Source organism: Rhipicephalus sanguineus, chromosome 1, assembly GCF_013339695.2.
Source record: "Rhipicephalus sanguineus isolate Rsan-2018 chromosome 1, BIME_Rsan_1.4, whole genome shotgun sequence".
Taxonomy (NCBI): Eukaryota; Metazoa; Arthropoda; class Arachnida; order Ixodida; family Ixodidae; genus Rhipicephalus; species Rhipicephalus sanguineus.
This window is the reverse complement of record NC_051176.1, coordinates 299,951,271-299,978,939: the sequence shown is the minus strand read 5'-3', so window position 1 is coordinate 299,978,939 and position 27,669 is coordinate 299,951,271. Positions and strand designations below refer to the sequence as shown.

General features: G+C 47.4%; 1 protein-coding gene across 1 annotated transcript in view; it reads right to left on the bottom strand.

Moving 5' to 3' along the window:
• The window catches only part of LOC119379359 (coagulation factor IX-like), a 91,929-nt gene that overhangs the window by 19,415 nt on the left and 44,845 nt on the right, over positions 1-27,669 (bottom strand). The window contains exons 3-5 of the mRNA XM_037648667.2: positions 19,430-19,518; positions 18,999-19,105; positions 7,507-7,772 (exon numbers count right to left, since the gene is read on the bottom strand). Coding sequence (XP_037504595.1) covers positions 7,507-7,772; positions 18,999-19,105; positions 19,430-19,518 — 462 coding nt within the window. The remainder of the gene's footprint in view (positions 1-7,506; positions 7,773-18,998; positions 19,106-19,429; positions 19,519-27,669) is intronic.

The following is a 27,669-nucleotide window of genomic DNA, read 5'->3' as shown; positions in this document are numbered from 1 at the left end:
TTTCGGGGGTGGGGGTTTGAACCCCCCCAACCACCCCCTTGGCTACGCCCCTGCTATCTATCTATCTATCTAGCCGCCTACGACTTTGTGCTCTCCTGGTCGCTTGGTTATTCGAATGTGCACCAAAATTGGTATGACGTAACATGACTGTGTGACGAACATAAATGACAAGTCATAAGAAGAAAATCATGACACGCATGTCATGTACAGCATGATTTACATGCCACGCTCATGGTGCGCTGCCGGCCGTTTCGCAAGCTTGATATACACCAAAATTGGTATCTTGTGACGTGACTGTGTAACGAACATCAATTACACGAGTTAACATGAAAATCATGACACGCATGTCATGTACAGCATGACTTACGTGCCACGCTCATGGGGCGCTGGCGGCCGTTTCGCTAGATTTCTATACACCAAAATTGGTATCTTGTGACGTGACTGTGTAAGGAACATTAATTACACGAGTTAACATGAAAATCATGACACGCATGTCATGCACAGCATGACTTACGTGCCACGCTCATGGTGCGTTGGCGGCCGTTTCGCTAGATTTCTATACACCAAAATTGGTATCTTGTGACGTGACTGTGTAAGGAACATTAATTACACGAGTTAACATGAAAATCATGACACGCATGTCATGCACAGCATGACTTACGTGCCACGCTCATGGGGCGCTGGCGGCCGTTTCGCTAGATTTCTATACACCAAAATTGGTATCTTGTGACGTGACTGTGTAAGGAACATAAATAACACGAGTTAACATGAAAATCATAACACGCATGTCATGTACAGCATGACTTACGGCCACGCTCATGGGGCGCTGGCGGCCGTTTCGCTAGCTTGATCTACCCCGAAATTGGTATTGCGCGACGTGACTGCATGATGAACATAATAACACGAGTTAACATGAAAATCATGACACGCATGTCATGTACAGCATGACTTACGTGCCACGCTCATGGGGCGCTGGCGGCCGTTTCGCTAGATTTCTATACACCAAAATTGGTATCTTGTGACGTGACTGTGTAAGGAACATTAATTACACGAGTTAACATGAAAATCATGACACGCATGTCATGCACAGCATGACTTACGTGCCACGCTCATGGGGCGCTGGCGGCCGTTTCGCTAGATTTCTATACACCAAAATTGGTATCTTGTGACGTGACTGTGTAAGGAACATTAATTACACGAGTTAACATGAAAATCATGACACGCATGTCATGCACAGCATGACTTACGTGCCACGCTCATGGGGCGCTGGCGGCCGTTTCGCTAGATTTCTATACACCAAAATTGGTATCTTGTGACGTGACTGTGTAAGGAACATAAATAACACGAGTTAACATGAAAATTATGACACGCATGTCATGTACAGCATGACTTACGTGCCACGCTCATGGAGCGCTGGCGGCCGTTTCGCTAGCTTGATCTACCCCGAAACTGGTATTGCGCGACGTGACTGTGCGACGTACATAAAAACACGAGTTAACATGAAAATCATGACACGCATGTCATGTACAGCATGACTTACGTGCCCCGCTCATGGTGCGTTGGCGGCCGTTTCGCTAGATTTCTATACACCAAAATTGGTATCTTGTGACGTGACTGTGTAAGGAACATTAATTACACGAGTTAACATGAAAATCATGACACGCATGTCATGCACAGCATGACTTACGTGCCACGCTCATGGGGCGCTGGCGGCCGTTCGCTAGATTTCTATACACCAAAATTGGTATCTTGTGACGTGACTGTGTAAGGAACATAAATAACACGAGTTAACATGAAAATCATAACACGCATGTCATGTACAGCATGACTTACGGCCACGCTCATGGGGCGCTGGCGGCCGTTTCGCTAGCTTGATCTACCCCGAAATTGGTATTGCGCGACGTGACTGCATGATGAACATAATAACACGAGTTAACATGAAAATCATGACACGCATGTCATGTACAGCATGACTTACGTGCCACGCTCATGGGGCGCTGGCGGCCGTTTCGCTAGATTTCTATACACCAAAATTGGTATCTTGTGACGTGACTGTGTAAGGAACATTAATTACACGAGTTAACATGAAAATCATGACACGCATGTCATGTACAGCATGACTTACGTGCCCCGCTCATGGTGCGTTGGCGGCCGTTTCGCTAGATTTCTATACACCAAAATTGGTATCTTGTGACGTGACTGTGTAAGGAACATTAATTACACGAGTTAACATGAAAATCATGACACGCATGTCATGCACAGCATGACTTACGTGCCACGCTCATGGGGCGCTGGCGGCCGTTTCGCTAGATTTCTATACACCAAAATTGGTATCTTGTGACGTGACTGTGTAAGGAACATAAATAACACGAGTTAACATGAAAATTATGACACGCATGTCATGTACAGCATGACTTACGTGCCACGCTCATGGAGCGCTGGCGGCCGTTTCGCTAGCTTGATCTACCCCGAAACTGGTATTGCGCGACGTGACTGTGCGACGTACATAAAAACACGAGTTAACATGAAAATCATGACACGCATGTCATGTACAGCATGACTTACGTGCCACGCTCATGGGGCGCTGGCGGCCGTTTCGCTAGATTTCTATACACCAAAATTGGTATCTTGTGACGTGACTGTGTAAGGAACATTAATTACACGAGTTAACATGAAAATCATGACACGCATGTCATGCACAGCATGACTTACGTGCCACGCTCATGGGGCGCTGGCGGCCGTTTCGCTAGATTTCTATACACCAAAATTGGTATCTTGTGACGTGACTGTGTAAGGAACATAAATAACACGAGTTAACATGAAAATCATAACACGCATGTCATGTACAGCATGACTTACGGCCACGCTCATGGGGCGCTGGCGGCCGTTTCGCTAGCTTGATCTACCCCGAAATTGGTATTGCGCGACGTGACTGCATGATGAACATAATAACACGAGTTAACATGAAAATCATGACACGCATGTCATGCACAGCATGACTTACGTGCCACGCTCATGGTGCGCTGGCGGCCGTTTCGCTAGCTTGATATACACCAAAATTGGTATCTTGGGACGTGACTGTGTGACGAACATAAATAACAGGAGTTAATATGAAAATCATGACACGCATATCATGTACAGCATGACTTACGTGCCACGCTCATGGGGCGCTGGCGGCCGTTTCGCTAGCTTGATATACATCAAAATTGGTATCTTGCGACGTGGCCGTGTGACGAACATAAATAACACGAGTTAACATGAAAATCATGACACGCATGTCATGTACAGCATGACGTACGTGCCACGCTCATGGTGCGCTGGCGGCCGTTTCGCTAGCTTGATATACACCGAAATTTGTATCTTGCGACGTGACTGTGTGACCAACATAAATAACACGAGTTAACATGAAAGTAATGACACACATGTCATGTACAGTATGACTTACGTGCCACGCTCAAGGTGCGCTGGCGGCCGTTTCTCTAGCTTGATCTACCCCGAAGTTGGTATTGCGCGACGTTACTGTGTGACGAACATAAATAATAGGAGTTAACATGAAAACCATGACACGCATTTTCCTCAATGACATACAAGACGATGCATGCAGCTCTTTGCTGGCTGCTTCGCATTACATCGATTCCCACAATGCGTGGATCTGCCGGCTTTTTATAGGTTATTTCTCTATAGCGATGATCATCTTGCGTGGGACGGACACTTTTCTCGTTGAATCGACGTAGAAATGCTTGCAGATTTAGAATCGTAAAAGGAGTGCACGTTAATGAATACGTCGCTAACGGACTTTTTACGCCAGCGGATGAGCAGAATATCAAAGGGCACTGCAGCTTTATGCGCTACCTGCATTCACGAAGTGCCACAAAAAAAAAAAAGAAAAAAAGATGTCGCTACCAGCGTTGTTGCTGCTGTAAACCTGTCCGGGGATGTGGCATGGCGTGAACGGTGATATTTGAGTGTTATTTGAGCCATCGTGCGGAGGCTTCTTGTTGATGTTCCTGCTATCAGATGGCGACCCGCTAGTTGGTCGGCGAGCAGAGCAGCGTCTCCCATCGGTCACAACAGCGACAAGCAAAAACCGCTGCCGGCGGAGTTTACAAAGAGCTTTCATGGTAAGCAGCTACAGCAACCTCAGTAAATTGTTTGGGAGTGATAATATTGTACTCTGAGTACTAAATACAAGCATTTCAGATACTGACAGACATTTAATTCGTATGAAACAACGTTGGTCGGAGTCTAAAAAATTCCAAGCAAACATTTCAGTGTACACGCGTTTGTTTCTACATTATAAAGATCTGTAATGCAATTTTTTTTTTACTGCAGTTGTACCGAAATATCTTAAGATACCCACGGAAAGTATTGTATCGGTTACAATAATTGTGATAGCGTCTTGTATCTGTATCTCAAATACATGTTTACCGAATACCTTGTAAGTTGTATCTTATCATGATATATACAATTGCAAAGTATCGTTGGCCAGCCTTGGATACATGTTTGCGTCGTTGGTTTTAGACATAAATGTGAGCGTCCTGACTAATTTTATTAAACATTCTACTGGCGTAGCCAGGCCCCCCCCCCCGAAAATTTTCAATTTTGCATGTGTATATATACACGCACACATGCAAGCCCGCCCACGAACGTACATAAAGGGTAATTGAACGTTATGTTATTTAACGTTATGTTGTCAATTTCTTGTCATTCATATGCGCATGCGTATTATTCATGTTTACATGTATTGGCATTCATGTCATACATGCATGCCATCCTTGGTCATGCCACGATATTTCATGCCTTCAACTGTCCTGCGCTAACGAGAGGCGGCTTTACCGCATAATATCTGTTCACAATATGGCGAACCTTTGCGCAACTCCGCAGTAGAAAGTTTTAGAATGCGAGAACCAAGACGCTGGCTTCTACCCCAAGCCGCCTTGAGCGACTTCTTTTTGGTTTGGAGGAGTAGCACAGCTTGGACATTCAGTCGAACATTCGGGACACCGCAGCGGAGAACATAAAAAGGCTCTTGAAAGCAAAAAGCAAAAAAATAAAAAATAAAAAAAGAGAAATATATGTGGTGAAAACAAGCAAAACGCATATTGAAGCAAAAATGGCGATCGATAAATTCTAATAAATATAGTGACTTGTTTCTGCTAATTGGGGAGAAAGAGGAGACGACTTTGTTCAGTCAGTTTGGCTTAGTGAGGAATGGCTACCAGACAGTGCCTTGCAGTCAGCTCCTCGATTCTTTCGATGGCCCGAAGTTGACCCTACCTGAACGCAGCGCAAACAGACAGGGACAAAAAAAAAAGACAAAACACAGGAAGGTCGAGCGTCACTTAACACTGAATGTTTAATGCAGCAACCACACTATTTACGTGCGCGCAGCGCCGTATCACACTAACTGCCCCGTAAAACGCTAGGAAAGGAAATCTACCTTACAATGCAACGTTTGCGTGTTTGACACCGTCCACACGCAATCACGTTAATTAAGCGTAGATATTGCGCTTAAAGTGCTATAGGATGACCTCCCAGGTGAGGAAACTGGAAAACAAAGCGATTTACTCTAATCGCGGCTTTTCTGATTACGGTAAGGCTTTTGCATAATATATGCAGAGATATGTGTTTCAATTGGTCGCAGGGAAGTGATAGGGAGCAGGGAGAAAGTCTGCAAACTGCATGTTTTCTGCAAACTATAGGCGGCTCAGTGTCTGCAAAATTTCTATTGAAAAAACAAAACAAAACATGCCTGATCCCTCCGTCATAGAAATCGGTATAATACGAAAGTGAAACGTGTCTTCACAGAAGTAGTTTATTGTTTATTGTGCACTGATATATGATAGCTTGTACAATGTCTATTGGTGTTTGGCAACCATAGCACCGTTTGATGTGGCTGCACCCACGTTGACGCCTAGTGGCACATGTCCATCCCGACAACTACCGCCCATGATCATGATTTAACTCTTGTGGTAGCTGAAGTTGTTAACATATACCTGAACGCAGCATATGGTGAATCCCGCGTAAAGATGGCGTCAACAAGCACATACTAAACACTGGCACTCAATATGCACTCCTTCAAAGCGGCTTCAATTGAGGAGAGAAACGACATATGTGCGCTCCCCACTAATAGGGCAACCTACGCCTGTGCTTATGCATACACTGCCACACTGTGCTTCCGCAACGCGGGAGGCAGAGGTTTATAGCTTGAGCCGTGAACGCGCGATGGCGTTCCGCTCCCCGTTGGCGTCTGTCTTGCTCCACGAAGGTGCGACATTCGTCCGTCGACGTCGTTGCATTTCTGTGGCGCTTATCACAGCAGGTTTATCTGTCGGTGCTATCGCACTCGAAGCAGTAGGCGGCGGAGAAACACCTTTGGTGCATGTGGAAGCTGCATTATTCCGACAACGAGCCGTCACACGCTAACCCGAAGCGAAAGGCGAACAACGTAACTGCGTCTAGGGCGCCTCCTAGATGCTAGGCGGCCAGCGTCCATCGCTGGCATCAAGGCGCCCTAACTGCGTCGTCACCGAATCACTCCCTCTCGGCGCTCGTTAGTGTCATGACACAGTACTTCACTTCAACGCCCCCAGACTGCGGCACCGCCCCGCCTCGCCCCGCCAACCAAGAGCGCCGTGCGAGAGAGAACGTGTGAGAGATATAAGGCGTGTTTGTGGAGCCTGGTGCATGTTCATCGATGGCGCAGTGGGTAGGGCGCCGGGTACCTATCGTCGCGGGCCGAGAGGTCTTGGTTCGGTTCCCCGCGACGGAAGTTTTTCTTCTAGTTTTTCTTTGTCATCCGTTAGTGTGCATTTTATGAACGTCATATCCGTGACCGAAATACGTCAGTGAAGTCTTGGTGGACCCCGGCATAGAAGCGTTTCGTGTTAAAATAGAAAGTTGTAAGGGCAAAAAGCGAAAGTGTCGCACGTTCTGTGGTTCAGACCCGTGGAGTCTCGATCGAACTGCAACCAAACCGAAAGTTGCACGCCAGCATTATCGAGCGTGTGTGAACGTCGCTGCATAGTTTCTGTTTGCCCACACTACCGTCATGGCAAACACTTTTGCTGGACTGATACTGTATGCTCCTCCCATAGATCGCCTATACAGTAACACTATCTAGGTCATGCTGTGGCTGGTGCTGGATAGCCTAAGTTTATTTTCGCTACTAAACTCGTTTTACCTATTAGTAACACGAGGCATTGGGGATCGTCAGCGCCGCCTATTGCTTGCCGCATCGTCGATCTGCTCCATATATCGCGCTCAGAGAAAGTGACGCAGATACAGACACTGCAGGCTCGTCTGAAGTGGTCAGTAGGCTCACGCTCTCTACGGCTGCACAGCGAGCAGGTTTTGAGCTGGCTTTTGACCGTTCGTATGAGGCACTCCCCGTTGAGAGAAATCCCCGTCTGATCTCCTCAGTGCAGTAAGCTTGTGATTAGAGATGTTATCTCCAATTGAACTACGGGCTTTAGAAAAGTTCGATGCAGTGTTTGCGCGACGTACCGTACTGGAGCCTTCCCCAGCCCATGACGCAGACCGTGGTGTCTTGAGCCAGATCCGAGTTGACCGGAGGGAGGGCTACCGTAGTGAGAGACTCCCACGGGATCGGCTCCACGAGAGTAAGCAGGGCTATGTCGTTGTCGTACGTAGAAATGATGTATTCCTCGTGCTGTATGAAGCTCAGCACGTTACGCACTATATTTTGGGCGTCGTCGCTCGATGACAGGTTGTAGTCGCCCACGTTCACCGACAGCATGGACGCCGTTTTACTGCGTTGAACAGAAATCAAAGTTAAGTGTGTGTGTGTGTCTATATGTAATCGTAGCATCTACAACAGCGACACAATTTTAGGACTGAGCCATTCACAGTTTGAGGACGAGAATATGATTCGCTTGCTGATGGCATAGTATGAAAATTATATACAGGTGCTCTGAATAGAAGCATGTAGAAAGGACGTACTACGTGCCTGTGCATAATTGTTTGCCACAGATGACTAATATGTATTGATTATATAACTGTAATTAGTATAGTGCTTTTTGTTTTCTTACTTCGCAGAAAAGCACACGCGAACAAGTGTGTACCGGTGGCTGTGAACAGCGGAACATGGCGACTGAGACGGGTGATGACAACGACGGTAGGAAAATGTGCTAAGATTTTTAATGCAGGCAATATCGTCAGTGACATAATATCACGATGATAGAGATAACGTATAGGCGTTGACAGAATAATTGGAATGTTGGATAGGCGGCCGCTCGCCGGCGAAAAAATACAGCGATGCTCTGCGCGCACGCAATCACTTTAACGAACAAGCTTCGCTGCCTATATATATAGTGCATATAGATTGGAGTTGCTTAGCGCTGTGAGAGGACGTCAAAAACGCCCGGTTTTGCCAGCGCTAGTCACAGTCGCGCACCGTAAATATACTGACCAATCAGGCAAGTCGTGTCGAAAATTTAAATGACGCGTCACAGAAAATAAAAGGCGCCCAAGCACGCGGCCGCTTTATGATACATCGCGCGCTTCTCAGCGCTGTGACAAGCGGTCTTAACGCAGACGCCTTGTCGCAGCGCTAAGAATAAGCACCTTATGCTATACTCTGTGTCGATTGAGAGCGCCTCCCGTTTGCGCCTCATCGCCCAGCTGGCGCGTGGTGCCGGCCCCGAGCCGCTCGATCGCCGGGAACAGCATGTGACCATGCCCACGGCGCCGGGCTTTGTTTCATGTATACGCTTCCCGCGCAAGCCATGACGGCCATGCTTCTTCCTCCTGGCGGTGAGATGGCGGGGCGCCACACGCCGCGCTAGCAGACGTCATCGAGACGAACCCTTATCGGCCGCTCGCAGTGATGCCAACCCTAGGGATTTTCTACATCTCTCAGGGATTTGGCGTCTTTTTATTCAATCTAGGGATTTTTGCAAGACTCTGGAAATGTTGCATTACGCGGCCTAATGAGAGGCATTACTGCGTAATCACGATTTTTCAATCACGATTTTCAGCGGTCATCCTCCCGTCCACTTTATGGGGTATATATATATATATATATATATATATATATATATATATATATATATATATATATATATATATATATATATATATATATATATATATATGGATTTAAACCTAGGAGTGTTAGTCAGCGCCGACCGCTGCCGTAGCTCAGTGGTAGAGCATCGGACGCGTTATTCGAAGGTCGCAGGTTCGTTCCCTGCCGGCGGCAAGTTATATTTTCGTCCACTTTACTTTCTTCATATTCATGTTCTAATTACTACAAATAACACCCCCTTTGCTTTCCTTGACATTATTGTCTGTTAGGTCGCATTAATATTGTGCCTAACAAACAAAAACTATCCCTTAAAAGTCACCTTCTTTCCAAAGATAAATTTTGTCTTGTAGGGCACATGAAAACGTGCCAAGTTCACAATCGCCGCGTGCCTTCACCACGCTAAGCCTCTATGTCTGTAACTTCGGGACCACGAGAATTTGAGAGAGAGAGAAAGAAAGTCGAAGTGCGGCTGAAAATTAGGCCAGTTGGTACGGATTCATTATTACGAAAAGGTCGTGACAAAAGAGACAAAAAAAAAACTGTTTGTTTTTTTTTAAACACGAAAGTGTTTTATGCCGGGGTCCACCACGGCTCCACTGACGTAGTTCCGTCACGAATATGACGTTGTAAAATATACACTAACAGATGGCGAAGAAAAAAAAACTAGAAGAAAAAGTTCCGTCGCCGAACCTACGATCCCTCGCTCCGCAGCGCGCGGCGTGAACCGACTCGACCACAAACGGCACGTTCTTCAGCATACTAACGGTGAGCTATTTATATACACCATTTACCACTGGCGGTACTCCGAGATCGGTGGCACTGCAGCGTGTTTTCGTTAACACTAGCGAGATGGCGCGAAGAGCTCGAAGGGAGTAAAGAAGGGAGCGCTTTAAAGGTCGTCGCCCCGCGCGTTGCGATGCGCGCGCGCTTCCACATGGCGTGGTCGCTCGTGCGCGCGCGCTTATCTCGTGATGGGGTGTTGTTTGTACGTCTTGTGCTCTCACCGCAAGTTTTCGTTGAAGTTACAGAGAGCACGAAGGTCACTTTGCTCACTGCAGCGGCCGCTTTTGCGAAAGGAGCGCGCTGCTCACACACAAATAAGTTACAACAGTGACAGTTAGTTCGCGCTCATCCTATGTATATTTGTGCGTTCGTTGCGTGCGTCCTCCTTTGTGTTTGAGCAGCACGCTTTAACTGTGGAGCTGTGACAGTTGTTAGTTCGCGCTCATCCTGTGTGTATTCTTTTCGTGCGTCCTTCCTGCTCGAGCAGCGCGTTGCGAGTTTTGAGCTGCTTGCCGTTCTTCGAGTGACATTACAATTTGTTGTTATAGCATTCATTCCTTCGCCCTTGTGCCGAAACAATGCACAACAAACGCTCAACTACGTCTGTGAAGACACAATTCACTTTCGTGTTATACCGATTCCTGTGACAGAGGGATCAGCCATGTTTTTTTTTTTCAGACTTTCCGTCGCGCCGTTTTCATAAGAACGAAAAAAGCGACAAAAACATTTGGTCACATGGGAAGCTGATCGAAAGTACACAGAATGGCTATCAGCCGTCAAAAGAAAGAAAGAAAGAAAGAAAGAAAGAAAGAAAGAAAGAAAGAAAGAAAGAAAGAAAGAAAGAAAGAAAGAAAGAAAGAAAGAAAGAAAGAAAGAAAGAAAGAAAGAAAGAAAGAAAGAAAGAAAGAGAAGGTTCTGTATATCTACTGACATCACGCAACGCTGATTGCAGATGTGAAAAATTAGAAATTGACCACCACCTCGCAGGCTGCAAGTACAAGAAAGGAGGGCTACAGACTTGCGATTGATCCAAATGATCACGTCTGTGCCTTCAATGAGTAGGCACAGTGAATTGGACGAATTTGTCTGTCGTTGTAGCGACTCGCTGCATCTGCAAGCCCTTTATGTGCAATTACTCCACAGGAAATGCAGAAAAGACCTTCAGTGGCTGTTAATATGATGCGTTATACTTCTAATAGGATGCAAATTAATTGGGCCACACGGCGACCTATCTTTATACTTTTTTAATGATGAATTCACTTAAATGATGACATTAAAATGTCAATCTAGGTATTTTTCATTGAATCTAGCGTATTTTCGGGGGAAATTTTAGGGGTAAAACGTTGACCTAGGTTGGCATCACTGGCCGCTCGTCACAGCCCTCGAACCCGAGCTCTCTGCTGGCTGGGCCTCGGTTACCGCGGCAGATGCAGTAGATGCTCGCAGGCCATGCAACGAGTGAGCCTCCCCCTGCCTTTGCAGGAGACTTCTCGTCCCTGCGCATGCGTTGACCCCTTTGTGTGCTAGCCTACACGCGTAAACTCAATCGGTGTTGCTGGAATTATCTTTTGGCCCGCATTCCGTGACTGGGTTAATAAACCAACGTTTGTATCTGCATTGGGTGCCTTTTCTGCATAGAGTTATGAAATTCTGTTTTTCTGTTTCGTGTAGGAGAGTCGATGAACCCGGCCACAGCGTCTTTGCGCGCTGCGGGGTAGGAGCGTCGCCTACCCTCCGGCTACGCTCACCGTTTCACAGACGGCTCCCTGGGGGCCGGCATAAGCGTCTCTGGGTTGCGCTAAATGGGTGTGACCCCCCAAAAATGCACTGCCGAGGCTGTGACGTCAGCCTTTGTAGTCCCGTGCGCAGCCCAGCATGGCGGCGCTTTTTTCTCTCCTGTGAAAAGGCCTGCTAACAGTGGGGATTATCTAGTAAAAAAAGAGCTGTGCGGATGATACCAGAAGGTTCTAAAGAAATCAATTTTAAATGCGAATGCATTTCTTAGTCGGGCTATGTAAGGCATCCGGCGTTGTCCGCGGCGCCCTCTCCCATAGCAACAGCTGCGGGCGCGCGCGCTTATCCTCGCCGCTAGCAACCGGAGCATGTGGTGCGAGAGAGTGTAGGAGAGGGTAGGTGCAGTGCTTCGCCGCTCCTTCTCTCGCCGTTCGCTCTCTCTCCTCCCTGCGCCCCACTCTCCCGTCCGCTCGCGCCTCACTCTCGACCGTTCGCTGGCTGGGCGCCTCTCAAGGCGATGGCAGAAGTCGGTGAAGGCGAATGTCTGACGGCAACGGTACCCTCTCTCGGCGCAAGAAATGCATTCGCATTTCCTCACGATTCCCTTCGGGGAGGTGGGGGCATTTTTTTTGCTCTAGCTTACGTTGTAATTGTGATTGTGCGTGTGTGAGAGAGAAGGAATATAAGAAAGGCAGGGAGGTTAACTAGACTACGTCCAGTTTGCTACCCTACACGGAGGGGAATGAGGGAGCAAGAGAGAGAGAGACACACACACACACACATTTCACAACACACACACACAGTGCAGCGTTTCACAGGCGGTCGCTCAATTCTGTTGTCTTCAAGTACTTATTGTTTGATAAGACTAGGTGACCTTCTTTAAATTCGTTCGCATCTATTAGGTGAGTAATACTGCCAATGCAAAGGCAACCTGGAAACATAGAGAAGTAGTTTAAACGTTAAACGGGCACTTCGGAAAGTAGTGCCGCACATACTCCAATGATTTTGACGTCTTTCAGTGGCAGCTAGATAATATAGGCTTGCCACAGTAAAATATATATGAGAAGCAAATACCTACATATACCATGAAGAAAAACAGCGCTGCTTGAGAACGAGAATAAAAACACGTGAGGACGGGCGCTTCACGATAGATATATATCAACAAGCTCGCATGCAAGCTCTTCTAGGTCGCCTACATAGAAAGCATAATTCGGTTATATTTCGTATGGTATTACTGCCATAACAAAACAACAATTGGTACGTTTGCGTATCAATCAGAAAAGGCGGCCGCTCTGTTACGTCAGAGTGAAATGTCCCGTGACGATATGTGGCAAAGTTTGAGTGAAGGCGTGTCACACAAAGTCATCTCGCGGGAACCAGCGGATCGCGTGTGATGTTTGCTTGTCGGTTTCTTTCGCGATGGGCGCGAAAGAGCCGCCTTTTCTGCCGCTGTGTACAGTTATACAGTGTAAAACTCGGGGGCAGCCATTGCGGTGCTTTTAAATGCAAAGCATTTCTTAGCGAACTTCTGCGACTTTGAGCGTATCTATCTATCTATCTATCTATCTATCTATCTAGCCGCCTACGACTTTGTGCTCTCCTGGTCGCTTGATTAACCGAATGTACACCAAAATTGGTATGGCGTAACATGACTGTATGACGAACATAAATGACAAGTCATAACATGAAAATCATGACACGCATGTCATGTACAGCATGATTTACATGCCACGCTCATGGTGCGCTGGCGGCCGTTTCGCTAGCTTTGTATACACCAAAATTGGTATCTTGCGACGTGACTGTGTGACGAACATAAATGACACGAGTTAACATGAAAATCATGACACGCATGTCATGTACAGCATGACTTACGTGCCACGCTCATGGGGCGCTGGCGGCCGTTTCGCTAGCTTTATATACACCAAAATTGGTATCTTGCGACGTGACTGTGTGACGAACATAAATGACAAGTCATAACATGAAAATCATGACACGCATGTCATGTACAGCATGACTTACGTGCCACGCTCATGGGGCGCTGGCGGCCGTTTCGCTAGCTTTATATACACCAAAATTTGTATCTTGCGCCGTGACTGTGTGACGAACATAAATGACAAGTCATAACATGAAAATCATGACACGGATGTCATGTACAGCATGACTTACGTGCCACGCTCATGGTGCGCTGGCGGCCGTTTCGCTAGCTTTATATACACCAAAATTGGTCTCTTGCGACGTGAATGTGTAACGAACATAAATGACACGAGTTAACATGAAAATCATGACACGCATGTCATGTACAGCATGACATACGTGCCACGCTCATGGGGCGCTGGCGGCCGTTTCGCTAGCTTTATATACACCAAAATTTGTATCTTCCGACGTGACTGTGTGATGAACATAAATGACAAGTCATAACATGAAAATCATGACACGGATGTCATGTACAGCATGACTTACGTACCACGCTCATGGGGCGCTGGCGGCCGTTTCGCTAGCGTTATATACACCAAAATTGGTATCTTGCGACGTGACTGTGTGACGAACATAAATGACACGAGTTAACATGAAAATCATGACACGCATGTCATGTACAGCATGACTTACGTGCCACGCTCATGGGGCGCTGGCGGCCGTTTCGCTAGCTTTATATACACCAAAATTTGTATCTTGCGCCGTGACTGTGTGACGAACATAAATGACAAGTCATAACATGAAAATCATGACACGGATGTCATGTACAGCATGACTTACGTGCCACGCTCATGGTGCGCTGGCGGCCGTTTCGCTAGCTTTATATATACCAAAATTGGTCTCTTGCGACGTGAATGTGTAACGAACATAAATGACACGAGTTAACATGAAAATCATGACACGCATGTCATGTACAGCATGACATACGTGCCACGCTCATGGGGCGCTGGCGGCCGTTTCGCTAGCTTTATATACACCAAAATTGGTATCTTGCGACGTGACTGTGTGAGGAACATAAATGACAAGTCATAACATGAAAATCATGACACGCATGTCATGTACAGCATGACTTGCGTGCCACGCTCTTGGGGCGCTGGCGGCCGTTTCGCTAGCTTGATCTACCCCGAAATTGGTATTGCGCGACGTGACTGTGTGACGAACATAAAAACACGAGTTAACATGAAAATCATGACACGCATGTCATGTACAGCATGACTTACGTGCCCCGCTCATGGTGCGTTGGCGGCCGTTTCGCTAGCTTGATCTACCCCGGAATTGGTATTGCGCGACGTGACTGTGTGACGAACATAAAAACACGAGTTAACATGAAAATCATGACACGCATGTCATGTACAGCATGACTTACGTGCCCCGCTCATGGTGCGTTGGCGGCCGTTTCGCTAGCTTGATCTACCCCGGAATTGGTATTGCGCGACGTGACTGTGAGACGAACATAAATAATAGGAGGTAACATGAAAACCATGACACGCATTTTCCTTAGTGACATACAAGACGATGTATGCAGCTCTTTGCTGGCTGCTTCGCATTACATCGATTCCCACAATGCGTGGGATCTGCCGGCTTTTTTCTTGAGACAGCGCGACAGGACACAGACTGTTTTGTGCGATTTATACTTTAATAGAAAACAGATAACCACCGCACATCACACGCAAAGATTAAGCGGTCTACTTGTATACTTCGCACGACTTTCCGTTTTTCCAGGTGTCTTCATTCAAATTTCGTTACTCATTCGTCATAAGAAGTTGCGGTCTGACGTAGCAGTGCGCCCGGCGCGCTCTGTTTTGATTTTCCTTGAATCGGGGCTTTGACGTTCGATGATGATTATCTCAGATTAGGTGCGATTTTTTGGATTTCTAAACATGGAGATGACTTAAATTGTGAGGCCCTACAACTTTTCTACATGAACAAGTGCGCTCAAGTTGACAATAAACAACGTTACTTAACAAAAAAGTTAATTACTTTTTCGAGGTCGCTTTATTAGCCGCAAAGTGTTTCCGTCTCACCGTAGAGTTCAATTGCAAATACGACTGGTGCCTTACGGTCGTAGCCTTTCCATAAAAAGATGACGAAAGAAAGAACACTTGCCATCTCTTAAACTATACCGAGCTCTGCATGATTCTCTTTCGCCTCTGTATAGCCACACGGCTGCCATAAATACCTGAGGCTTTATTGGCTTCGTGCCGTATGCCCGCAAGCGTCACAAGTCCTTTATCTCATTAAAATTCGCTACCACATCCTCTGCTTCAGTCTGTGGTTGCTTTGGGCTGCTTCTGGTTAAGGGCCGCCCGTTCATCCGAATGAAACCTTTTGCGCAGGCTACGATAAGGGAACGAGACCTTTGTTTCATAGTGGAGCGCCGCATAGGCGAGGTGTCGTATAGTGCGAACCATGGTTTGTGATGCGTGTGTCCCGTTTCTTCCGAGAACTTCTCGTGCACAGTCTAATCGTATCCCGACCGATATCAGTGGGAGCAGATCGGTCGCTCTTTCGTTTAGACATCGGACTTCTGTCAGCGTCGCATCCTCTTCTTATAATGAAGGGTGGAAACTTGGGCACGTTGGAAGCACATAATATGAATGTAAGAACAGGCGAAGAACACAGCACAGCGCTGTGTGCGTGTTCTTCGATCACCAGTCCTTGTCTGTTCTTATTTTCATTAAGCCTCTTCTTGAGTTGAAAATGCTGATATAAAGGCATTGTCGCTGGGTTTATGTAACATTTGTGGACATTATGTGAAAAAGGGCTCTACAATTTGCTTAATTACATAACATTGAGGGGAAGGAACGAAGTCAGGTCTGTGCAAATAAAAACTTAGTTATGGTATTCTGCATCGCAGTTTAGTTGAGGTAACTTCAAATTGCCTTGCGCAACACCATGCAGTGGCGTAGCCAGGGGGGACACCGGGCCCGTGCCCCCCCCCCCCCCCGGAATTTTTTTTCTCATATGATACAGAGCACAAAGTCACACTAGACCACGCTTTCCTGCCCGGCCCCCATTCAGGTCAAGGAGGTGTCCCCCCCCCCCCCCCCCGAAAAAAATATCTGCCTACACCCCTGACACCATGTGCTGTACCACGGAAACCTAAGGTGCTGAAAATCTGCGTCGCTGAGAACAGAAGGTTTGGCATGCTCCTGTTAAATGCAATATTTTTGAAATCGTGCGATAGTGTTATTGGAAGAGGGTCTTAAGTACTTTCAAAACAGGGCCTTTAATTGATGCTGCCGCCAGTGTGCCCGCCGTTTCATTTAATTTTAATTCAATGTGACCTACACCCAAACCAAACCGACAAGAATTACATGATTGGGCATATGTCTGTAAAGTTCTGTTAGGCAGCTCGATTACTTTAGTACTGTCAAACCAGCGCATACGAACAATGAGTCATTCGATATAACTATTGAAGAAATATATGTTGGGAGTTTTCGCAATGCTAGAATAATTGCCATTAATTCTGCCTTGAATATTGGTGTAAAGTCGGGCATTCAAAGTGAAAACAACCACTTTATTGCGGTTGAATAAATGCCAACTCCTGCCTTCTCATCACTAACGGAAGCATCCGTGGCTATCGGAATTTATTTGTAGACTTTTAAGGTGGTCTTCCAACAAACGTTTAAATATCTAATCGGTAGTAGTTTAGCATTCTTTGGAAATATGTCATCAAATTCAATTACTGCTGCGTGATTCAGTAAATTTGGGAAAACTATATCGCGGATTGCTGCTTAGCTTTTGCACGAACCATCATTCAGCGATGGTTGCCCTTCTATTCATGTTCAAAAGTGCGCTTAGTGAAGAACACAGACACAAACGAAAACGTACAGGACATAAGGCAACGAGCGCAAACTACCAACTGGTTTATTGTCTGAAAGAACGTAGCCCCAAGAAAGGGGTGTGTCAAACAAGCATGCGCAGATGCTCATAAAAAGACAGACGGGCCGGGCGATAATCCGCAGGGGGGGGGGGGGGAGAGAAGAAAGTCCCTTTCGGGACTCAGCCAATTCGGCACCTGTTTTGGTTGGGGAGAGGGTACGAAGCTAAGAAAATAGGCACCGTCGGCTCCAGCGACACCCCGCGTTCAAAAGTTTTTCATGTGTTGCGGCTGCATGCGTCTTTAGTGTCATTGTCCTGTTTGCGCTTTTCTTAGCTGTTTTTATGGATCACTACCGCAACCAAACTGCCACTTTCGTGAACTTTAGATAGACACATTCAGCTAGCAAGCACATTTAGCTGGCAAACGTACAGCTGAATACGTATTTTACCCAGTAAGTGTGTCGTTGAAGAGTAATCTGTTGTGAGCGGACTGGCGACTGAGGCTGGCACAGTCACGAGAGAACATAAATTAGGCCAAAAGGGTAGGTCACATAGATAAAATAAAATACCCTTACCGTACTCTTTTTTGTCGGTGCCTGGAAATAGCTCCCGCCTGGCTTCATTGCGGATGGTAAATAGATTTTGAATTTGTGAATGACGCCCTCTCACGTGTAACTTCAATAATAATTGTTGGGTTTAATGTACGTCCCAAAGCCGCTATATAATTATGAGGGACGCCGAAGTGCAGGGCTCCGGACCACCTGGGGCTCTTTAACGTGCACCTACATCTAAGCAAACGGGGCCTCAAGCATTTTCGCCTTCATCGAAAATGCGGCCGCTGCGGCCGGGATTCGATCCCGCGATCTTCAGATCAGCAGTCGAGCACCATAATCACCAGACCACCGTGGCGGGTGACGTGTAACGTTAGCTGAGGGACTCCGCTGACGCGCCGCGAGCGTGGTCGGCCTACCCTGTTCGAGTCTTTCAGAAACAGCGCGAGTCGTCAGCAGCCTCGTATAGCGGAGTGTGCACTATTTTCTGTATTCCTTCGATACATTAGGCCGGATAAAGGTTCGAAAGCTTGTTGCTCTTGCTGTGCGAAATGAATCCGCCACTGCCGTAAAATTTATAAACGCACGTGCTACTGAAACAAGGTCGTGATTGACCAATAGATGCTGTTGCGAATTTCGTATTTGCCCTCAGAAGTATGCCTTCGCAGCCGGCAGCCTTCAGGCAGCCGCGTTAAAAGCCGACAGCTAATGACGGTGTGGACTTTCGTATATAGCTTGGTCAGTTGTTTTGCTGAGGGGTCATAGTACTGCGTTTTTAGACGCGTGTAAAGCGAATACATAATGCATAGCAACAGATCCTTGCATCTTTACGTCGTGCGACTAACTAAAGCAACTGCAATGCAAAAGAACGTCGCAGACCTTTTGTGCAGCGTGTTCCTTTACAATATGCAACTTGACGTCACGGCACGCACATAATTATCGGGGAAGCACAGCTCAGTTCAGCGGTATACCGCAGTTGCACACCAGCATGCAGGGTCCCTGAACGGGGAATGAGTACCAGTGGTGCCGTGTTGTTGGAGTCTCCTTCTGTGGTGCTGATTGGTGGAGAGTCGAGCACTCACTTTTTGAGGCAGTGAGCTGCGGTGACGAGGTGCTTCTCGGTCAGCATGCTGGCGCCGCAGAACGGGAACGGCTTGGACAACCCGGTCACGTTCTTCTGCAGGCTGGCCTGCGTGTATGCGCGAGAGTTTCATTTGCACGGATGCAGTCATTGCATTCAACACCTTTTTACGAGAACATTTAGTCAATAGAAAATACCTTCGCTATCGTCTCGTTCACTATCTAGTTGCTGCTTTTATGTATGTATCGAAGGCATTCGACTGTGTTTCTCAAACAGCTATTATCAGTAATCGGGAATAGTTATCGTAAATGAGCGACCATTTTCAGGTTATTCAGCATAAATATTTATGACTAACTTTCTGTTTTGTAGGAAAATCCGTTCGGCACATGAACGAAACACAGATCTGAAAGAGAAAATGGTTTCTGTGCGTACCATGAATGGGATAGGCTCACCAGCGTCGCGCCCTCCGACCACTCTCCTGGAGCGATGCTGCTCCGTGCCGGCGCTCGGGCAAACTTTACCTGCATTCAGAACAGTGAATATAGTGGGGCTTCTTTGAGTATTGTCATTTTGAACAAGCAACCTGTGTACAAAAATCTCGAAAGTACTGAGTCTTTGGTTAGCGACAACAAAGCGGAAAGTCGGGCTAGTAGGTCTTGATTCACAACGTATGGAATTGCACAGCGCGGAATACAGGACGAAACACTTGAAGAAGCACACACGGAGAGCGCTGACTCTCAACTGAGGTTTATTGCAAACGACACGTGCGCAAAGAAAAAAATCATTATGAGCAAAAGAAAAGAAAAACAAGTACAGCCGCCCATTTTTTAAACCTTTTTTTTTATGCGTCTTGTTAAACAGTGGCTTGCATTGACGCTGTGTACAATGAGCAACCAAGTTTGATAATCGGCAATCGGCTTGCGGTCGCAGCACGGACGCTGTAAGTTTTAAGCCCTAATTTTGTCGCTCTGTAGTGGTTGGACATGCTAGCTAAGTCAGTGCGAAAGCCAAACAACGAACGGTGAAAAAAACTAGGCATTGCGTTTCCGAAGCTGTGGGCGAGTGTCTCGAACATTGTTGTTATTGTTATTATGGTTTTATGGCGCAAAGGCTACGAGTGTCTCGAACAGTCGAACTATCCTAGTAGCGCTTTGTGTTTAGCTGTCATGTTAGTCGGAAGCTCCTTTGTCACTATACAAACTTCATAGTTCATGTATGACCGTCAGAGAGGTAGCTTATTATGGAGCGTTGAACTTCCTTGAACGTTTTCTAAACAGGCCGAGCTGTGGCCGCATGCCTTGATGACATAGCATGATTAATAACAACAGCTCCACTGAAAGCATGAACCAATGCCAACTTGTTCAGTTTTTATCCCCTTCGAGAACCAGCAAACAGCGCCACCAGTCCATGGTTGTAATTCCCATGTCATGGCACTCCCGAGCCACAGGTCGAGCATATAGGTTGACAAAACTAACGGAGTTCGCTCAGGCTCACAAAATAGTATCTTCAGCTCGAAGCCCACCTAGGCTCAGATAATCTGATTTAGTATTTCTCACGTTGCGACGTCGGCAATCGCGGAACTCGGAAGCCCTCTTAAAGAATGTCTGACGGTGCGGTGTGCGCTGTCTACGGTTCTGTCGAGATAGTCGTTTATCTATTGGGCAGCGTTTTAATGCACAGAGATGTTCGCTCTTCTACACACTCTCACAATCAGACTTAGTCTACAAACAAGATGCTGGAACATTTCACTTTTTATCCTCACACAAAGCCGTGATGGCTCTAGCTGGTCTGATCGCTTTAGGTCTGGTGACTCACAGAACTTTTGTCTGGTTGCTCCGTACTCTGTGTAAAGTAATCGTTCGCCTTTCTTCTTACATTTATCTGCTCACATTCTGTTTGAGACTGGTTCACTCAGATTGAAGGGCTCACGGGCTCGGACCAACTTGCGCTGACTCACAGAACGGGGACTCAGCTCCGGGTACTCAGCCTCGTGTGAAGTCTGGTGGACTAAAGAAATAATGGGATTCACATGTGCTTCGGGCTAACTGCGCAAGCTGAGCTTCCATCCATCCACTTCAATCTCTCTCTCTCTCTCTCTCTTTCTGCTATTGCTGAGATATTTCTATTAAACTCGCTGATATTCCTTGTGCTTTCCTTGACTTGAAACATCACGTTGTTGCGACTGGCTCACTTAGACACACCAAAGTGCAGCTTCACTAACTCAAAGTTAAGTTAAACAGACAATTGAGCGAGCTGCTTAGGATTCAGCGCTCGTCCCGTTGTGTCTCCCTTTGCCCTTGTGTTGCTGCGCTGTTTTTAAGATGTTCACTAACTCACGCACACGGGGCGACTCGCCTCGAGTCGCCCCGCTTCAGGTTCATACTTGAGGGGACCCACATCGTCAGGCTCACACTGCCCCCGTATCCTCAAATAATCCTCGACCCCAAATTCTTCCTCCGTCTCACCGAGATGAGCACAGAGTCGCCCCTCGAGTGAAAAAAACAAAAACAAAAAAACGCTGCACTTCTCAGGTTAATCGCTAGGGTGCCCAACCGAAAGAAAGGGTTAAGTGAGGGCAACCTCCTTAGGATGTACCACACGTTTCTCATGAGCCATATTAACTATGTGGCGTCAGCTCTAATATGGACCAATACAGAGAAAAGGAAGTTAAATACGCTCATGCGCAAGAGCATCAAGAAAGTGCTAGGCTTGCCGATTTTCACGAGCTCCGACAGGCTAGATCAACTCGGGATGCACAGTAACATAGACGAGATAATAGAGGCGTAGGTCACTGCCCAGGTGGTTAGGCTATCGTTGACAAAGGCCGGCAGGAGAATCCTTGACGAGGTTGGCATGGCTTCTAGAATCATGGAGGAACGGCGGACAACACTTAGTCAGGAAACGAGGCGACCTACATGGTGGGGCAGTTCCCGCTAAACGTACATCCGCAGTATAACGACTGTAGACGTGAAGCCCGTGCACGAGCCATCTTGAGGGAAGTTAAAGATGAAATGGACTCCGCCGTCTTTGTCGATGCAGCGCAGTACGGGAACAGGAGAAAGGGGTATTCAGACGGGGGACCAATTCTCGGGGGATAAAGGCGGAGCCTAGTGACGTCAGCTCTCGAGGAGAAGTCTCCACAAGTGCCCCCCACTCACACGGACGAGGCGAACGGAGGGGGAGACCAGTGTTACTGGACTACTCTGGTGGCTTGCACCACCCGTTTGACGAACTGCTGACGACGAGCTGCAGACGACCATGCAGCTGCAGACTGTACACCCGCTGCCGCTCTCTGCAGGAGCAAGTGCAACAATGTGGCCAAACAAGAGCCCGAAATTCCGCCATATCCCCCACCGCCTGGGGATTGTTTGTCCTTACGGGGAAAAGGTCCCCGTCTCCCCCGAGGAGGCGGGGGGGTCACGCCCACTCGCTAATCCGTGACGTCGCGGTCACGTGATCCGCGATCCCCCCCTTTCCCCCGAGCATTTCTCCCCCGTCTGATTACCCCTTTACACCGTCTCGAGGGCGGCAATCGGAGCTTTCGAATCGGGCAACCTCGCTCGAGAGGCGGCCTCCATTCTAGAGAAGAGGGCTTGTCCCGGCTCTCATTTTATCACTTGGTTCCCCGCACACATGGTGAAGAACGTTCTAGAGGGCTTCCCAAACCTCAACGAGCTGGTCCACGATCGTGCACGAGAACTCACGCGCCTCGACGGTCTGGAGGCTCCGGAGGGACAGGAAGGGACTCAGCAGAACGAGCCACTTCTGACATTTAATGAAGTCACTAAGCATTACCAACTTGGCAGGAGAGTCTATCCTCTTCCTCACTCGAAGCTGAGCAGAGCTCAGTCAGCTACTCTGAGAATGTTGCACATGGGGTCTTTCCCGTCGCGGGGATTCTCAGTAAGACGTACTCGGACGTTGACCCTGGTTGCCCCGACTGCAGTGAAACCTTTTGTTTCATGGCTCACATGCTCTGGCGATGTCCCGCGTTGCCTAAAAATCTTCTCTCCAGCGAAGCCGAATGGGAGGAGGCCATCAGAAGCACGGCACTCCGAAAGCAAGCCCAGGCTATCCAGAGGGGCCAGGAAAGGGCGGAGCGTCACGGCGTTCTGTCCTCTTCGTGGACGCGGCCAGCGGATACAACGGCCTCCCATTAGGGAGTCCTATCAGCAATTCCTCAGGATCCAATAAAGTTCGTTGTCTGTCTGTCTCAAGTATTGTCGCTGAGTGCCGATGAAGCGCAGAGACCACTTTTGGCCAGGGTCACCGCTGCCATCGACATTCTCAGGGCGAGTTGAAGTATGGAGTGGAGCGACATTCCTGAATGCGGGGCAGACACAGTGGGATTAACTTCGACTGACTCAGGCCCTAACTCACGGGTGGCTCTAGGTCTTAGTTGGCTCATGATTGTGTTTGTGGGCGTACTCGTGCATAGACTCGAAGCTGTGTGCGTATACGGCCCGGTCAGCGTATTCCACCACGATTTTAGACTCTTTGCATTTACCAAATAACATATTTTTTACCTTTAGACATGAAAAATGCTGCTATCCGCACGAATTACGTAATTGAGCAATGTGAAGCGCAATAGACAGAACAAAATAAGGGAGGCAACTGTGAATGTTTATTGGAAAAGATTCGTTTCGGCAAGACAACACGCGCATGCGCCCAAGACCCCCCAAGAAAGAACGCCTGACACCCCCCCCCCTTTTCTTTTTTTGTTGTTGCGGTTTTCGCAATGTCTTGAGCGCATGCGCGACTGTCTTGCTGAAGCGAATATTTCCCAATCAGCATTCGCAGTTGTCCCACCTGTCTCGCCTCATGTTGTCCTGTCTATTGCGCTTTACATTACTCAGTTATGCATCCCCAAGTAGCCCAATATTCTATCATTTTCACTTATTGCGTGCTGATGAAATGAAGTAGCGCTAAAGAGGCACATAATCAAGTGTAAATTAGGAATTTAGAGTTGAATTCGGAGGCAGCACAAAACAAAACGATGCATGCAGTATTGCAGTATACTGTCTCGCCTTCGCATCCATGTGATCGTGTACGTGCGTAGCCTTCAGGGAATCACAAGCACACGGCGCTGCGGTAACGCTGTCATTGTTGGTTTCCTTCACTTAGCGTATCATGGTGAAATTTGTAATAACAGAGCAAACGATGAGATGAGAATGGTAGACTGCACATGCGTTACAAAGCGTGCATGACGCAATGGAGAATGACACTGGCGTAGCCAGCGAGGAGGGAATTGGGGGGTTCAAACTCCCCCTCGAAATTTTTCACTTTGCATGTGTATATATATACCCACACATACGAACGCACGCACGAACATACACAAAGTATGGTTGAACCCCTTCCCCCTTACCGAAAAAGTTTCTGACTACGTCCCTGAATACTAGTGTCGACGTCTTCCTTTGCTCATTTCTTTTACAGCGAAAGCTGTTATGAGATCGCAACAACAGCCGTTTTTGGTGCGCCCCGCTACGGTTATGGCGCTCGACTGCTGACCCGAAGGTCGCGGGATCGAATCCCGGCCGCGGCGGCTGCATTTTAGATGGAGGCGAAAATGCTTGAAGCACGTGTACTTAGATTTAGGGGCACGTTAAAGAACCCCAGGTGGCCGAAATTTCCGGAGCCCTCCACTACGGCGCCTCTCATAATCATACCGTGGTTTTGGGACGTTAAACCCCAGATGTTATTATGATTAGCCGTTTTAACACAAAAGTGTTTTATGCCGGGGTACACCAAGACTTTCATGACGTATTTCCGTCACGGAAGTACGTCAGCAAAATGAATGCCATCAGATGGCAAAGAAAAAAAAACTATAAGAAAAACTTCCGTTGACGGGAGTAGAACCCATGACCTCTTGGGTCCTCGACGGTGGCTGGCGGGCGTTTAGCCTACTGAGCTATCGCCTAACATATTGCAGAGGCTACATGACCGCGCCTTTTATCTTTCACGCTTTCCTCTCGCAGTGCTCTTGGATGGATGGATGGTTGGATGGATGGATGCTATGAGCGTCCCCTTTATAACGGAGCGGTGACAGCTGTGCCACCAGGCTCGAAGAAAAAAAAACGCGCCCTTGCTACGACCGTCCCATTCGGCGCGTTTCCAATACAAGTTTAATTTCTTCAACGCTTGAACACAACGTGAGGAGGCGGCTTTAGCCCAAGCCTCGCTCATAGCATTCATCCATATCGAAAAATAGCTCTCCGACGCTCGCCTGGCTGTCGCACCGCGTTCCCCGCTCGCCCTGTGAGAATTAACGGCCAGGATAGAGGGAAGACACGACGTGCGTAGCGTTTCTCTTCGCACTTCACGACGCTGTGAAGGAGTGCATATCGAGTATCAGTGTTTATTATGTGCTTGCTGATGCCATCTTTGCGCGGGAATCACCATATGCGGTGTCCACGCATACGTTAAGAACTTCAGCTACCGCAAGGGTTAAATCATGATCATGGGCGTTAGTCGTCGGTACGATGTGCCACTAGGCGTCAACGTGAGTGCGATGCGTCCACCATAAAGCGTTGGTATATCTGCCAAACAACAGTAGACATTGTACAAGCTCTCATATACCAGCGCACTATAAACAATAAACTACTTCTGTGACGATAGGTTTCACTTTCGTGTTATAAAGATTCCTATGACGGAGGGATCAGCCATCTTTTTGGTGCCGTAGTTGTCAGCAGCCGCCGGTGTCCGTAACCGCTATCGCGCGAAATGGGAAAAAAATATCCAGTATCGGATGAGATGTGAACCCGGGCCCTCTGCGTGGCAGTCGAGTATCCTACTGCAGAGCCACGCTGGTGCTTGAAACTCATTCGCAAAAAGACCGTATACAGGCGTCATGTCGGCCAAGGAATCGCGTTAACATGCGTAATACAGTGTGATAGAAGAGTAAAATAACAGCCAGGTGTCACACAATGCGAATTGCATAACGGGTGTGTGGTTTAAAGCTTCCCTCCCACTACAAAGTGCTCAGTCATAATTCTTCGTCGTCATCAGCCACAGTATCAACAAAGTGCACATAATGTTTTACAGATCTGTAACGGGTACCTCGCTTCTCCGCAGAATAACGAATAATGGCGTAATGGGTGCTTCCCTACTTCGCAAAAATTATGCTGATTTATGGCGTAGTGGGTGCCATGCAAGTGTACTTGTATCAATTGCCCCGAAGAAAAATGGCTTCACTGGCAGAAGATGATCTCCAGCTGTTCGTATCAAGATCAACTACGGGCTGTCCAGAGTGTTCACGATGGCGCCCTAAGCCTCGGCCTAACGGTGCCGACGTGGACGCGGCCCGCCTCGGTCTGAAGAGACCGGGCTTCAGGACTCTCAATAAAGTTTTGTGAATGAATGAATGTGACTGTGCTGCGTGTTGCGTGCAGGCCTGGTGGTTTTTTACAGCGAAGGCTGTTATGAGATCATTTCACCGGCCGTTTTTGGCGCCGTAGTTGTCCGCCGCCGCCGCCGCCGCAGCCGCCGCCGCCGCCGGTGTCCGTAACCAGTATCGCTCGAAATAAGAAAAAAAAAAACTAAATAAGAAAAAAATTCCAGGATGGAACGAGGTTCGAACCTGGGCCCTCTGCGTGGGAGCCCAGTATTCAACCTCTGAGCCATGCCGGTGCTTTTTTTTTTTCTTTAATTCATGGAAATATGACCCGTTATTGCTGTGAACCACACACTACATACTTCGTCACATTAGAATTACCTTAAAAGTCTCAACAACACTGCGCACTTGAGCAGCTTCTTCTCGGAAGACAGACCTCGTCGATCGTGGTGGCTCGGCGTGCCTGTCGATCATGCGACTTTTCCATAGCGCATAAAGTCCTAATAACATAAATAAATCATACGGTGTATTATTGGTGGGGCTTTTTTTGAAAGGAAGGAACCGAATACCATGAGCTGTGATTGGAAGGTCTTTTCTGATTGTTCTCTTTAGAATGTCCCAGAAATAAAATGCGTCACGACAATGGATAAAACAATGCTCTATCGTCTCAGGTTGGTCACAGAGTCGACAATTTACAGTCCAGGGCACATATATTGCTTTTTCATTGAGCCATTTCTTCACTGGTAGAGTGGATGTGTGCAGTTTAAAGAAAAACGTTTTCGCTGCTGGCGATATGCACATCCTACGTACACGGAATAATACATCATGGCCAGGCAAAAGCAAATATGGCAGTCGGTATACAGGTTCTGGGAAAAGGCTATTCACAAGTGCAGCGGTTAGCGTTGTTCTGTCTATATTATATAAATACTCTAATGTAAATCTGGTTTTCAAAAAGTTGACAGTATCAACAATTTCTTTTAAGAATCCCGACAACTGCGATTCCTTGGCAACATTTGTCGTGACATAAAGAAAAGGAAGATGATAACTCAGACGGTTTCGAAGAACTGCCAACAGAAATGGGTGACAGACGTCTTTAATATAAAAAAATCGCAACACCAACTGTCGCACAAACAAATGCACCAGACTGAGGCCGCCCTTCTCAAGTGGAAGAAAAAGGTTGTCTCTTCTCATAGGTTCCCATGAAGAGCCCCAAATAAAACAAGCAAATATCCTGTGAAACGCTTGAATGTGCACACGAGAGCAGTGCAATACCTGCAAAACATAGACAAGCTTTGATGCAAGAAATACATTGCACGCTTTAGCTCTTGAAAAAATGGAAAGG